Source organism: Epinephelus moara, chromosome 20 (genome assembly GCF_006386435.1).
Source record: "Epinephelus moara isolate mb chromosome 20, YSFRI_EMoa_1.0, whole genome shotgun sequence".
Lineage (NCBI taxonomy): Eukaryota > Metazoa > Chordata > Actinopteri > Perciformes > Serranidae > Epinephelus > Epinephelus moara.
Window position 1 is genome coordinate 10,149,894 of NC_065525.1, and position 16,003 is coordinate 10,165,896.

The following is a 16,003-nucleotide window of genomic DNA, read 5'->3' on the forward strand; positions in this document are numbered from 1 at the left end:
TAGACTATATAATAATAGGCGTAGCCACTATGACATCATCCATTGGTTTGTGGACTCGTGGTTGGCATTTGCTTGTCACCATCTTGGATTTTTGGAGGCCGAAGTGACCTGAGGTGACCATATTTGGACGAGAGGGTGGAGCAGGGGAGGAGGAAGCTGGATCTAAATGAGAGCCTAAGGTGACGCCTGCCAAACAGCCTGTCACTCAAAGCGACCACGCCCTTAATTATGCATAACTTTAAGCCTTTATAAAATTCATGCGGGTGAGTTATATAACAATTCACCCCCCCCCTGCAGTTGTCATGAAGTTGGGAATTAGCTATAGAGACTAAAACTGTTTTTTGAACCAGGCTGTAAACATGTTTATTTCAATTGTAGAGTTGGGCATTCTAACATGGGTGCCTGTGGAGATTAACTTGCTTTTCAGTCAGCCTCAAGTGGCCATTCAAGGAACTGCAGTTTTTGGCACTTCAGGTTGGCTTCACTTCTCAGCGCTGGAGGTTGCCACTTGACCACGATTAATCGATGTGATGAGTACCAGTCAATCACGGCACAGTAAAACAGGAATTGCCAAGAAAAGCAGTGGGATCCATAACGACGCAAGAAGCGCAGATTAGGTTGGGTTTCCCAAAACCAAGAAGGGTTTTTCAGGTTGTTGTTTTTGTTTCATAAATCTTAATGTTTTTGTACTTTGTTCTGTTTTATGTGGTGTGTGCATGTTTTTAACTACACCCAGAACAATGTGCAAATGTTCACAACCCGTAAAGGCCTATCACAGCTGCTGTGGGATACATAATTTTAGCAATGCAATTCTGCTGAGAAAAAAATTCATAAATAATAAGAACAGTCATTAAAACCTGAAGGAAAACTGCTCTTTGTTTCCCTTGACACTATGAATTGGTCACTACTCAAAAGATCTCAGAGCTGAATGTGCTGGATTTTCCTTTGGGATAAATAAAGTTCTTTCTATTCTATTCTAGCTTACTTGAGCTTTGTTCCATTGGAAGCAGACGGGTCAAAGAATACATGAAAAAACAAACAGTAGAAGCAACTGCGAATGAATCAAGACTTTTGTGATGGAAAACACAAATAGGCTACATGCTCAATGATTCTGGGGAAACTGAGTTCAGCACAATGTACACTATACAATACACAAATACAAGAAAAAGAGATTCTACTCATTAACCCAGTTTTGGTAAGCCCAGCCTAGCGCCATAGACGGTCAGTGTGAGGTGCATTGTCACTTAGAGACCGAGAGAGGAGCTGTAGGGTGCTGGGTAGTTAATCTCACCCAAACTCAGGTGGACATATCACTTCCTTGTTTTTCTAAATTTTTTAAGATAGATTAACAAGTGAAAACTTAAATCCGGAGGTCTGTGTGGCTTTTAAGTTTCACCTTTTTCTTCTTTTTATTCTTTCATTGAATGCAGGAATGAATGATTGTCATTACCGGATTGTTGTAATTTGTATTGGACGGCTTCAGTTCAGTGTAACGATAATCTCATGTTAACGCTTTGTATTGTCTGTTCTTGGTATCATATGTTCTGTTGCCCATCTCGCTTCTTTGCCTCAGAATATTTTTTGTGGACTCAGTGCATTTGAAGCCCATTTCTGGAAATGGGGCAGTTATACTCAATTAAAACTTGTGAAATTCATTGGAATGTGGCGTTTTATATTTTGAATACTATAACTTTATGTATGAAGAAATAAGTCGATTTATTCAGCATGTCCACTGGAAAAAAAGGCAATAACAATACAATATAGTGGAAAGAAAAGGATTCAATTGACTGAAAGCTTTGCTCCAGCAAATTATTTTGGACTGTGTTTGATGAAGGTTGTTGAGATGCGCTACTGCTGCGCAATCTCTTAACAACTGCATTGCGACATTTGAACTTTTATTAATTCAGATGCTATTCATGCACTATTCATTGACATCAAAGTTCATTTTCTGTGTGTGCAACCAGGATATGAAAAAAATAATAAAAATGTGGATGTGAAAAAGATTGGGAGGTTTTTATTTCTTATTTTACACAATCTTGAAACTCAGATTATATTGCAGGTTTGACTTTAGCCATGAACTAAACCTTAACATCTATTTTGTATCTTAGTCTCATTCTTTGTGATTAATAACAAAAGTAACGTAAGTCATGCGGCTGTGGTGTAGTTTGTTTATAGCCTCACCTTAGCTTTTTATGCAGATGCATTTAATTGCATCTGAATGTACAACTGTACAACTTATTGTATATGACAATAAACTCAACTTGAATTTATAAGCCTATAGCTCAAGAACCAGCACATAACCCAGTAACAACTTAAAATGTTGACTTGATTGTGTTTTGAAGTTGTTATGGCTGATACAGGCTGTGGATGTAATGTCGCGAGATTATTGATTTTCCAAGAGATTGCTGTCAGATGTGAAGGGCCCAACACTACTGCACTCAAGAAATGGCAAATTGCCCATTTATCCAGCTAAATGGTAGATATACGATGTGCCTCGCTTCAATTAGTGGCCTATAAAAGGGCAGCTAGGTAGTATAAGACTTAGAGAGCACAATGAGAAATACGGAGCTTGGTGTTGCTGCTGCTGCTGCTGCTGCTGTGTGACTCACATTACAGAGGAATCAAAGAGACATCCACAGGTGGAGGGTACGACTGCATATGCTAATGGAATTGTGCTCATATATTGTAAGAAAATGCTGATATGGTTTTTTAGCACAGATCACAGAGCATGCTTAAATTCATCATACCATCAAAGCATAGCTGAAGTTGTGTCAGTCATGTTTACAACCACCCCAAAACCTCCATCAAAAGAGTTGTTGGACCAAAAAGCAGTAAAAAAAAAAGTGGCATAACCTGCAGGACACATACACCTACAACAAGAGAAAGGAATGGGGTGCATCGTATAATTTCATAACTCAGACAGTTACTTTCAACAGGTCATATTCAGGTGGATGATAGTGACGAAGAGTAGGATGCAACAGAGGATGAGGACGGCACACACAGACAGACCAAAGATGACTGTGTTTGACATTGTGTGTTGAATGTGTTGACAATCCTGTCTCTCCCAGACAAAGTGGTTCACTTCCCCACGCTGGCACAGTGGGCCAGCTGACCATGCCTTCCAATACTTTGCCAACAGCCTGTATAGGAGCTATTGATAGATGGATCAAGGCTCCCCGTGGTCTACCTGCACATCATTACCTGAACAGGAAACTCTTCCACTCTGTCCCACTTCAGGCAATTTCTGGACAGGTTTACTTATCACCACGGTTCAGTCCACAACACCAGGGCACTAAGAAATATAGTCCGGTGTTTGTCAGTGGCTGTTACTTCACCTAGAGGGAAACTCATGTCTGACTGCCGTCACCCTCATTACCCCTTTACGGCAACCAGTGAAGGGAAGAGTGGAGGCGCACTTCAGCGCTCACCGTGCCAGAGCCTGAGCGAGGGGCGTAAATAAAGACAGTGCAGGCAGGGCAGTTGCACTGGGGCCTATAGGGTGAGGGGGCCCATAGAGAGAGTCGGCCCTCCAACTATATGTTAGGCAGAAAACATCCTGTGTGAGTAATTTAGATTGCTAGCTTACAAATATGCCTGTATTCAAAGAAAAACAGTAGGCCTATTTGCCATTTGCTATGCCTTTGAAAAGGGGATGGACATGCCCTCACCCATCTTTGGGCTTTTAGTGAGTGAGCAGGTGGAGAACATGGGACCCTTCCACTTCGTTGTGGAGTGTAACTTTGTAGTCACCTTCACAGCTGAATGAAGCATCCTGCATTAAGGTGTAGGGTATAAACACAGCTGCAGGCAGGTGGTTAGTTATATTGTTTTTTTCCAGTAAAGTATCAACGAGATTTTCTCAAGAAACTGTCTAATAGGTGAGTGAACCTGTACACATTTCAACCTAGCCTAGTTGTGCTAAATGATGCCATGCGAGCTTAGAGTTTAGTAGTCTTGAGTCCTGTTGTTGATACATGGCCTTCAAGTTTTCAGAATTGTGTGTATAGTTTAATTTGTGTGTGTTTACACTGGAGACAAACTGTAAAGCAGTCGTTTTATCTGTCACACTCAGGAGGCCCGTCACACTTTTTTTCAAACTAGATGTGTCGCCATGAGCCCAGGGTAGTGATGTTACGCTCGACACAGTGTCGATCTTTTGAAGCGCAAGTGTTCCGAGGCAGTGTTTCGATCCCTGCTTCAGCACGCCCACAATCACGTGACTACCGGAGCGAGGCCTCCTTACAGGCAGTCTTGAGGCTTTTCCAGGTCTTCCACTTAGATGCAGTTTTGACACACAGCCCGCAGATGTCACTCTTCTGACTGTATGAAATGCTTCGAAGCAATGTGTCATTCTTGAGGCAGGTGTGTCAAAGTGGTTCAATGCTTCATGAAGCTTCGATTTCACCATCACTAGCCCAGGGGTGCTGTTATTACACCTCGTGTGGATGACTCGCATACGCCTCTGTCTGCGCTCAGCGTCTCCTATCCTTATTCGTGTGTGGGTTACCTCAACATCACGAGTCATCATCTCTTGAAACGGTGGCGTTATGATGTGGGTGTCTTTACGCACCGCCTCTCCGGCAGCGTCCAGTTGCAAGCCCGTGCGTAATGCAGCCTGCTACGTTGCTCACACAGCTGCAGAGCGCCGTTCTCAGCATTTGTTGGTAGAGATCAATCTCAGTGGTTTACTCTACTCTATCTGTACACAGCCAGTGTGACAGGTGCTGTACAGGTAAACCACTGAAAACCACTCTCCTTCGGCATGATTCCCCTGGAGAGCATCTGTGCGCACTCCACTAAAGGAAATTAATCTTCAACGGCTTCGCAGAATGACAATGGAAGGCATTTGCATTGAGGTGTCCTGCTCTCCCTTCTGTCAGGGCATGGAGCGCTGTTCTTTCCCCACACTGCTCCTCCCTCCTCCTCATCTCCGTTTTCTCACAGCAGTGGCTTTTATTGTTCCCAGTGTTCATTCACTTTGCGAAGAACTCCAGGTTTTCTGTGCCCTACCACTGTGCGCCATTACGCAGTGGTTGAGCATGGGACGTTTAATTTTAGTTTGAAGTAGGTGTGTTTGTGCTTGTGGTAGACTACTGGAGAGACCCTGGTAGATATGATACATGCCCTGCTTCGCCCCTATCCCGCCTGCTATAACCTTAAAATTACGCAATGCGAGATAAATGCATACCGTAACTCCAGATTCTGGGTATTAGCTACGTAAATAGGCTAAATTATACATAAAATAAAGTAATAGCCGAAGGGATAGAGGTTTGTGGTCGTTAGTCCCGCCGTGAGCTAGAAAAGTACCGCAAGGCCTTAACTCTCCGACTGCACACCATAGATTTAAAAAGGTTATGAGGAAAAGCACACACCGAGGCTTTATTGCCTCAAGGCTGTGAAAGATACACTTCACACATAATGACGTGCAAAGCGTTGGTGAGGATTGGGCAATAAAATAAATTGAAAAGAATAAAAAAGGTATTTAAATGTTGTGCCGGCACGCCAGATATGAAACCCTATAGAAGACGAGTGGCCTGCCTTGTACCAGTATCATTTGAAATGGAAAACATTGAGAATCAAGACGGAAGATAAGCTCTTCATATTGATAAGTGGGTGGCCCTTAAAAGGGCCTTTGATTTTCAGTGACAAACATTAAGTGTTTAACCTCCGAAGCCGTACAGAGTGCGGCCCTGCCTCTTCAGAGCATACACCACATCCATGGCGGTCACAGTCTTCCTCTTGGCGTGCTCGGTGTAGGTGACGGCATCACGGATGACATTCTCCAGGAACACCTTCAACACACCGCGGGTCTCCTCGTAGATCAGACCGGAGATACGCTTCACTCCACCACGGCGAGCCAGACGGCGGATAGCGGGTTTGGTGATTCCCTGGATGTTATCACGGAGAACTTTGCGGTGACGCTTAGCGCCTCCTTTACCGAGTCCTTTTCCTCCCTTGCCGCGACCACTCATTTTCACTGCTCAGATTCTTCTGCACAATAACGTTCACTGCTGAAGTCACACGTACTTAAATACTGTCTGAGGACGTAATTGAAAGCAGAGCCGGGCCTGTTCTTCTTCTTTGGATTTTAATGACAGTTGATCATTAACTCTTTAGCGCCAACTACTGAACAACGGCATCAGATCAGAAACAGCGTGTCTCCAGTCAGGCGTGTTGCTCTGTAGGTCAACGAAAGAGACAACATTTGTACTCTGTGTGTGTGTGTGTGTGTGTGTGTGTGTGTGTGTGTGTGTGTGTGTGTGTGTGTGNTAAACAAACTGTAATGAGCATTATTAAGGATTACTGGCTGAAGACTTTATTCTTCATCATTTCTGAAATCAGGTGTGTTTACTCACCTCAGTAATATAGTGTATGTTAAACTGATATTTTGACGTAGCTGTTTGTTGGAGGTTCTCTGGAAGCAGGTGAGCTCCTTCTGTAGTGCAGCAGGATGCTCTGTGATTGGCTGCAGCTGTGTCTCAGCTGTCCCAGGTGAGAGCAGGTAAGTGTAGGTGAGAGGACTCTTGTGCAGCCGTCGCTGTCTGAGGTGCTGAATTGACACACTGGCAGAGATGCTGACTCTGTCCTGTGTGCTGAATCATGGTGGAGCAGCCATGAGGCTGCATCCTGACTAAGAGCACCTTTATCCACAGGTCACACCGACAACAACAACTTATTAATCTTTGTAAAGCTGCACAGTCAGTGAACAAACCCACATGTCACTATGACTCTATGATTTCATCTGTCCATTATCTTGGCACAGTCCTCAGCATCCGTGAGACTAACTTGCAGCTGCAAAATCTAATATCATAAAACGTGTGTAAATAGTTTGTTAATGTGTTGTAAAGAACATACAGCGTTAATCCAAGAAAAGTTTATACTCTTTCATTATCAATAATAAAGGTCTCTCTGAACTGTAATTTATCTTTAATTACAGTTTATATCAGTTATTCAAGCTCTTTATACATCTACTTCTCTGTTATATAATAACTAAACCCAAACGTGAGGGCTTTGTATCTAAGAAGTTCCAAGAATTTATGTGTTTGTCAAAGGGTGTGGCTACGTCCTGGAATGCTGATTTAATGAACTGGCATCAGTTTGATTTACTGATTTACTTAGAATTTGCCCATCTGGAAATTATAACTATCAAATAATTAATTTTAGATGTATTGATAGATTTTACATGACTCCAGCTCACTTACAGTTCTGGTTCTGTCCCACACCCACTTGTACATTATGCAATAATAATGAAGTGGGAACCGTATAATGTGGAACTGCCCATATGTGAAATGCTTTTGGTCTGGAGGTGCAAGTCAAATCTGATGTAACTGGAACCTGCATTTCTAGTTTACCTGATGTTTTAATTCTAAATTACAATAATAATAATAATAATAATCATAATAATACCACCTTTATTTCTACAGCACACTTTATGCATTAAATGCAACACATAAAAGACAATCAAAACATTATTGATAGAGAAAAAAATGATTTAAAAAAATAATATGGTACAAAATGTTGTTCTTAGGACAACAACCACTTGGCGAAATCAGGAGGTGCCTCGTGGAGCAGTAAAGTCCAGACCAACAACAGCCCACTAAAGAGGAAGTAACAATGTACAAAGTGCAAGCTGTGGTGGGCTGGCAAAATGTAGGCGGACGACTTATTAACCCTTTGAAACCTGAGCAAATTGACTTGATTTCTTTCAAAAACCTGGTAAGGCAACAACAGAAGAAATGACCCCAAAACTTTGCAAGAAATTAGTAGAAAGCCAAAATTCAAAACATGAAAATTAGTTTAAAAAAAGAAGAAAATTAAAAACATGAAATTTAGATTAAATAAAATAAAAATTAAAAACATGAAAATTTGTTTAAAAAAAAGAGAAAATTCTAAACATGAAAATTAGTTAAAAAATAAAATTAAAAACATGAAAATTATTTTAAAAAAGGAAGAAAATTCAATACATGAAATTTAGTAAAAAAAAAAAAAGAAAATTCAAAACATGAAAATTAGTTAAAAAATTAAAAACATGAAAATTTGTTAAAAAAGAAAATTCTAAACATGAAAATTAGTAAAACAAAAAAATAAGAAAAAAAAATTAAAAACAAATAAACAGTCAAGGACATGACCTGGAAAAAGTGCTTAAAAACATAATAATTCTTACCCCTATTTTATTTTTTGAATAATCTTCTAAAGCTACACATTTTTAGCAAATTGTGGGACATTTTTTTTACCAAGTTGCTTATTGCCTCGTTTTCCCATGTTTTTGAAAGAAGTCGCACCAGTTTTCTCAGAGTTCAAAGGTTTAAGTATTTGCGAAAGGTGTCTGGGAGCAGCACAAGAAAAGTGATGTCACTTCAGGTTTCAAAGGGTTAATCAAAAAGCAGAGTGTGACATTGAAGAAAATAGTTGTCACCGCTGGTCAATACCAACAACTTTCATATTGTAAATAAACTCTAAACTATTAACCAGCGAAGCTTTGTTGTTTATCTTCACTTTCTGCTGTCGCCAGTCAATAAATCACCTCACACTTTGTTCCTGCAGTAAATAAATCTGATCACGGGGTCGGTTACTTGTTTAGCGCATGCTCAGTCCCGCTCAAAAGAAAGCCAATCCTGTGCGAGCAACAGCACAGTGATATTTGCATCGAGTGGATACAAATAAACTGTTCTTTCTTCCCACGAACACATCCGATTGAGAAAGTACTCGCAGATCGTGAGTCATGCCTGAAACCACCGTGAAAGCGCCCAAGAAGGGCTCAAAGAAAGCCGTGTCTAAGAGCGTCAGCAAGACCGGCAGGAAGAAGAGGAGACCCAGGAAGGAGAGCTACGCTATCTACGTGTATAAGGTGTTGAAGCAGGTCCATCCAGACACCGGCATTTCGTCCAAGGCTATGGGCATCATGAACTCGTTTGTGAGCGACATCTTTGAGCGCATCGCCGGTGAGGCCTCCCGTCTGGCTCACTACAACAAGCGCTCCACCATCACTTCCAGGGAGATCCAGACCGCCGTCCGCCTGCTGCTGCCCGGTGAGCTGGCCAAGCACGCCGTGTCTGAGGGCACCAAGGCCGTCACCAAGTACACCAGCTCCAAGTAGACAGTCCTGCTGAGAAATAACCATCGACACAAAGGCTCTTCTAAGAGCCACCCACTTTATCTAAAGAGTTCTTCCTGTTGTCTTCAAAATTTCAGTTATGAAAATTACAGTAGGTTAAGTGTTAACAACATTTCTAACCAAATATGTTGTATACCACATAATTTTATATTTAGCATGTTTTTATAATCATTGCTAATAGTAAAACATGTTATTTCTGATTCTGATTTCAGCTTTTCAGGATACTGTTAGAGTGTGTGTGTGTGTGTGTGTGAGAGACTGCACTTCTGGTTAGTACCACTCACTGTTTCAATACGTGCACTCTGTAATAGCAGTTTGAATCTACTTAAATAACCCATCCTGCCATCGACATCAAAATACAACCATTCCAGTTTCTCATCTGTAATCAGAATATTAAAATTATTTATTTTTGGTCACATGTCTTGAAGGAAAACTAGTCTGTAGGCCTACAATATCAAGAAGATGCAGTCATGTCCCACCTAAATCACTGAACACAGTCTGTGTTCCTCTTGTATATGTTAGAATTTACCAGCATCAACATCCAGAAGAACAGCAGCTCTCAATTGTGACATTAAAGATATCTGGTTCCTGATAAATGAGATGTAACATCTGATGTGGGGACCAAATTTGACATGGATGTCATGACATTTTGGCTTTGACTGAATATTTTCATACTATATTATATATATTTTTTCCAAATGAGTTGCACTTGCACTTTGAGTCTGTTTTATAGCCTAATATCTCAATAATTATGTGTCTCCTGCTGACATCTGCTGTACATCTTTACAACACTATATATCTGAAGAATCTTTAGCACTGATGCAAACTACGGCTCAGCTTTCGTAGTGGTTAGTTACCCTGACATTCACATCTATAGATCAAAAACCATAAACAAAAGACTTAAACAACAGCCTTAACTTAAATGTCATTGAGCATGAAACTTTTCTCATTATTTTTTGCTTTTTCACTACAGTTTAATCTCTAATATTGAGAGTTAAGGTTAGATTGGAGAATCGTATTTCTTCCTGGCACATTCATCACTGGATCATCACGATTATTTCAATAAATTAAGATCATGTTTACTGTGTTATGTTGTTTGGAGCTATGAGTAACAATTACACCACTGATTATGATTGCTTTTTTCTTCTTTTATGACTGGTTGATCACTTTTTGTTTTCAATAAAATGAGTGATCACGTTCACTAATCTTTACTGTTGATTTTATTATATGCCTATTCTTGTGCTTATTTACTATGACATTCATCACAAAATTTGTTTAAGTGAGGACAGTTGTGATTCAACTCTACAGCATCATACAACTACAACAAAATCCATTCATACATGACATGGTTAAAGAAAAAAAATCTGTAATATACATCCGACTTTAATGACTTGGTAGCTCTATGGTCAGGAGAAACACCGGCTATGGCTGCTTCTCTTGTGAGTTATATTGTGAGTTATAGCCTATTTTAAGTTACAAATAAATAATAGCCTGTTATAAACAATTCTGTGTTTCCCTTTTCTTTCCACTTGCGCCAGATATTTAAGATGTCAATACACCTGCACTCAATATAAAGAAGAAAGGACATGCTCTTTGAGGATGGTGTGGGTGGCTCTTAAAAGAGCCTTTGTTGTTTGTTGGAATAACTTTTGACAGTTTACTTCTTCTTGGCTGCTGCTTTCTTTGCTTTTGGCTTGGCAGCTTTCTTTGCAGGAGATTTCTTAGCTGCAGGTTTCTTGGCTACAGGTGCTTTCTTGGCTGCAGTGGTCTTTTTGGTAACTTTCTCAATAGTCTTTTTGGATCCCTTCTTGGGGCTCTTGGCTACTTTCTTGCCCGCTGTGGGTTTCTTTGCCTTCTTGGGAGACTTCTTAGGAGCTGCTGGCTTCTTAGCTGCTGTTGTCTTGGCCTTTGTGGCCGCTGCGGGCTTCTTGACTTTAGGAGCGGCTTTCTTGGCCGGCTTCTTGACCTTCTTAGGTTCGGCAGCCTTCTTGCTCATCTTGAAGGAGCCGGAGGCCCCGGTCCCTTTGGTCTGGACCAGAGAGCCCTTAGCCACCAGAGCCTTGATGGCGGTCCTGACGCGGGACTTGTTCTTCTCCACATCGTAGCCTCCGGCAGCCAGAGCCTTCTTGAGGGCGGCTGCAGACACACCGTTTCGCTCCTTAGACGCGGCCACAATTTTCAGGATGAGCTCGCTGACGCTGGGACCGGGCTTCCTCGGTGTGGTTCCCTTCTTCTTGGCTACTTTGGGCGGCGCGGCAGCCGGAGCTGGAGCTACTTCTGCCATTTTCTGCTGTATCTCTGTTCCGTGTATGTGTAATCTGAGTGTCTGACAGGACTGTTGAAAACTCCGAACAGAAGGCTGTACTTAAAGACTGCATGAGAACCGTGGAGACTCAACCCAGCCCGTGGCTCCTCTGTGCAGTGTGAAAGCTGGAGCACTTGTGTTTTCTCTTGACTGAGAAAAGGTGAAAAACTAAATGTGGGACAAGTGCTGAAGGCTGACAGTGAAGGGAGCCGATAGCGGACTTGTGTCTCTTCATATTCAAGTCATGTAGAGCTCTGATGCTCTCTGCATTTTGTCTGTGGAGCCTCCAAACCTCACCTATTCACCGCCGTGGCCAGCACTGCTCAGCGGCTTTTCACACTCATTTCTCTCCTAAAATGACTTCAAATACATCACAGCTCCACCAAAGCCGTTTTCCAGCAGCCCACATGTTTGTTCAGGGACTCAGTGTAAAAACAACCATCTGCTGTTGATGACTTTGGAATAAACTGAAGTTATTCTGCTGTCAGCAAACACACTGATGATGGGCGAGGCTTATGGTGTAGTTTAGTCAGACTTGTATCAGAGCTGCTGCTGTGACTGTCAACATGTCATCTGCTGAGGATTACTTTAATACAAATGGATAATAGTTATACTTTTAATGATCAAACACTGACAAATATCTGTTATCTATCTGGGGAAACGCAGTAAGTGGCTTCAAGTTTTAGAGATAGGCCTACTGTTTAACTGATAGACTATCATTCCTGAGTATCAGAAAACTTCATTAAGTATCACACAACAGTTAATAGTTCAGTTATTCTGTGTATTCTGCCAAGTTTGAAAGTGAGGACTGACTGAAATTTGAATTTAGACTTCTTTAAAAGGTTTCATGCACACTACCTCTACCCTAGGTTATATAGTTGTTTGCACGACTGGGGGCAGCAGCACAAAGTCATGCAATAAATTAAACTAAAATTTAAATAGGACACTGATGTTTAGTGGATTTTAAGAGGCACTGATCTGGAAAGGCGTAGTTTACATCATTTCCCCTTTCCCCGTTTTGTAACAGATAGAAACATTGTTGCAACTGGCAAAGTTATGGGTTCAAATTGTGGCAGTCTGGCCTGGATGATGTATTGAAACTGGGTACAGAAGATTAAATATGGTACATTTTATTTATCATACTGAGGTGAAAAAAAAGTAGGCCTACTTTATTTCCCAATGTTACATGTGCAATATGTCAGTGTGTATGATCCAGTACAAAAGGATACAACCTGTTGGTAACATCACAGCTTTATGACAGTGAGGTAATCAAGATGAAGAGCAAATATTCTATGTGGTGGTGCTCAGAAACAGGATAGGACCTTGGATACCGACTGTACACTTTGGTGGCAAGTGCTTTAAAAACAGATTTGTGGTTGCTACAGCGAGTGTAATGTTCCACATATATAGCTCATTTTCTCACATCAACATAATTCATCCTTCATCACAGAATTCAAATGTATTTGAATAAATGACCTGGTAATGCAATGAGATATCCTTAGTGACCAAATGGCTTACACTGCTGTACTCCTGAATGATAATGTTACTCTCAGACACAATAACAGCAGAGGGGATTTTCATGAAGGGGACTCAGATAAGCAAATCTTACTGTGATAACACTGTCTTGATTTAAACTTTAAAGGATGACTTTGGCATTTTTCAACTTGGACCCTAGTTTCCTTGCATGAATTGGTCAAAGAGAATGATGTGGACAACAAATTTTGAAATTGGTCCAGTTATTGTCAGTGTGTACCCCCAGGTACTTACTGTAGAGGACTATAAGTACCTGGGGGTACACACTGACTTTAACTGGATTGGACTAAGAACACTGACACTCTCTACAGGAAGGGCCAGAGCTGTCTCTATTTTCTTGGGCGACTGAGGTCCTTCAACATCTGCTGTTGTGCTGGTTAGGCACAAGAGTACTTTCAGTGGGAGACTCATACCACCAAAATGTACCACTGAATGCCACAGGAAATCATTCCTGCCTGTAGCCATCAAACTGTACAACTCCTCCCTCTGAGTGACCCTTAGACTATTTCACCCACTGTCTCAGTGCAATAATTTAACTTGTGCAATAACCCTACCATGGCACAACATTTCTTTTTACACTGCTAGGCCTATATACACATATATTTGTACCACGAGGCACATTATGTACAGTAGCTGTATCTCAGCTTATAGTCTATTACAGTACAATAACAAGTCTGTATAATATCAGTATATTATAGTTCAAAACGATACAATACGATATATCTTTGTACTCATGTAAGGAGCACCTGTAACGCCAACAATTTCCCCCCAGGGATCAATAAAGTATCTCTGATTCTGATTGAGCAGTGTTACAGCAGCAAAGGGGATTGTGTCATAACAAGAAGCACTAGTAAGATGTAATGAATAGGCTATGTAAAAGAGTAAAATAAAAACCTCAGTTGGTTGTTGCCCCCTCCCTCACCTGGTGCGCTGTTAATACATATACTCAAATAAAAAAGAGCAGCCGTCAAATTCAAAGGCCTCATCCACATGATTGAAATCAGATAAATAATCGTCCATGTCATGGAAAATCTTTCAGCTAACACTAACATACATTTTATCTAAACTATTCTGGTTATTATACTCTCCAAATCTCACTCATGTTTCCACTGTTGTCTGACAGCAGCAAGTGACATCTCGAGATATTTTTAGAACCAGACTTCCATTTAACGTCACAATAACAAACAGACCGGATCAAGTGAAAGGTAAAGAGACACTAAACACACTTAAAACAGCTATGTGGTGAAAATAACCACTTTCGATGTACATACAGTAACAGTGTTCAGTTGCCCCATGTGCTTCCATTGCAGCCAGTCCTGCACCTGCCAGCTGCTGCCCACTCCCTCAATACTGGACCAATTGTCAAAAAAGTGTAATTCTATATATATATATATATATATATATATATGGCCTCTTGGACCATTTATATCAGAACTGATAACTGCTTTAGCATTAAAATATATCATATTAAAATATCCTCTATATATTATTATTATTATTATTATTACTGTCCTTTTACTGTACAAACTGTAAATAAATCTTTATTCCTGACTATGTGACATCGCCATTAATGTGTTTCTAGTTAAAATATTGATTTTTTTTTTTTTTTTGTGGTAGATTGGCTTATGTGGTGATTTTGAAGGAGTAATTAAGTTAATCTTCTCATAAGTGGATGTAATATGTAGAGATGCCATCTAGGCCGTTTTTCTTCGTTTTGTTTTTTTTAAAGTCTATATTTTGCTTTACAAAAACGTGAAAAAGCAGCTGTGACCAAGCTATCACGAGGTGAGTAGCATTGTAAGCATAATTAATAGCCATATACTTAAGTTTGTCTGTGTGTTTTTGTATGCAAGCGGGTCTGCTGCGGTCTGCTGACAATCCAAAATGGCGGCGGTAGGACGAAACCATGGGCGAGTCTGTTGCTATGGGGCGTTCTATTGAGCTTCGCCTCTTGGTATCCATGCTCTTTGGTAGTGTCTAGTGGTAGTACATAGTAGTAGTATGCAGTATGCCAGTGGGCCTTTCGGACGCAGCCTTAGACCCATTCCCAAACCACTCCCTACCCACTATCACTTCACTACCGAGTGTCACTCCAAATCAAGTTACACTCGCAGCTGTGGAGGGCACTCCTGATTAAGGGAAAGTGTATGAGAGGCCCAATTCCAATCCGATCCCTTACAGACTCACTGACTTAGAGGCGCGTTCATGTGAAGTGCATGAGTGTGTAAGGGCTGTCCCATTGTCAAATCGTCAAGTCAGTGAGTCAGTGAGTGAGCCTTTTATGCCCCCTTACCGTAGGTCAGCATCAATGCGGACTTACGGTAAGGAAATTACCCACAGTTCATAGCGTTGTGACGTCAAATACAGGGGTTGCATAGATATATATACGTAGATGCCGCATTCAACGGTGGTCCTCATTGGAGCGATACGTCAATGCGGCCGCCATCTTGCCCAGGTGGAGCCGCGCTGCCTAATGCATGTATGTCTATTGAGGCAGGAGATTATTTATGATTAAAATCATAATTACTCGCTGAATTCTCAACCGATTTTCATGCGGTTTGGTTTGTTACAATCGTCAGATATGTAGTTATGATACAGGATACTTGGTTAAATAAAAAATGCAGCTTTTCATACCAAAATATTTGATCTTATGTAGATAAAGTAACAGTTCTACAACACATTTAAACTAAACTTTCCCCATGTAATAAATATTCTTTTTTCTTACTAGATGTACAATGCCCATCATGATGTAATTTAATTATTAATTTTGACTATAAATGTTTATTCACATTTTACACAATGTGCAAAAAATAGTGTATCAGCAGGGTTGTGCCGAGCTGCAGTGTAGATTCTGATTAACAAATGTTGGTTTTGTACAAGTGAAAATAAATGACTTAGAGCTGCATGTTTACACAAAATTTTGCTTTAATCTCATATGTATAACACCACAGTGCTCATGGGAGCCTGGACACAGAACTGTTTACATTATTAGGTCATATTTACAAAAAAATACAGTGTACAGTAGCTAGTAGGCTATTATTTTTAGGAGT

General features: G+C 40.7%; 3 protein-coding genes across 4 annotated transcripts in view; 1 reads left to right on the top strand and 2 right to left on the bottom strand.

Moving 5' to 3' along the window:
- The window catches only part of LOC126408262 (histone H4), a 583,921-nt gene extending 577,808 nt beyond the window's left edge, over positions 1 to 6,113 (bottom strand). Inside the window, exon 1 of one of the 2 annotated variants that reach the window (XM_050073727.1) lies at positions 5,666 to 6,113. In XM_050073727.1, coding sequence (XP_049929684.1) covers positions 5,666 to 5,972 — 307 coding nt within the window. In that variant the 5' untranslated portion in view covers positions 5,973 to 6,113. Of the gene's footprint in view, positions 1 to 5,611 lie in introns of those variants that run through there. The other variant, XM_050073726.1, reaches the window with a different exon arrangement.
- A 2,069-nt stretch (positions 6,114 to 8,182) lies between these two features.
- On the top strand, positions 8,183 to 10,326 carry LOC126408258 (histone H2B 1/2-like). The gene has a single exon (XM_050073722.1). It carries the CDS (start codon positions 8,723 to 8,725, stop codon positions 9,095 to 9,097), a length of 375 nt encoding a protein of 124 aa, XP_049929679.1. The 5' UTR covers positions 8,183 to 8,722; the 3' UTR covers positions 9,098 to 10,326.
- On the bottom strand, positions 9,515 to 11,449 carry LOC126408239 (histone H1-like). The gene has a single exon (XM_050073703.1). The coding sequence runs from the start codon at positions 11,397 to 11,399 to the stop codon at positions 10,773 to 10,775; it is 627 nt and encodes a 208-aa protein (XP_049929660.1). The 5' UTR covers positions 11,400 to 11,449; the 3' UTR covers positions 9,515 to 10,772.
- Positions 11,450 to 16,003: the final 4,554 nt, after the last annotated feature.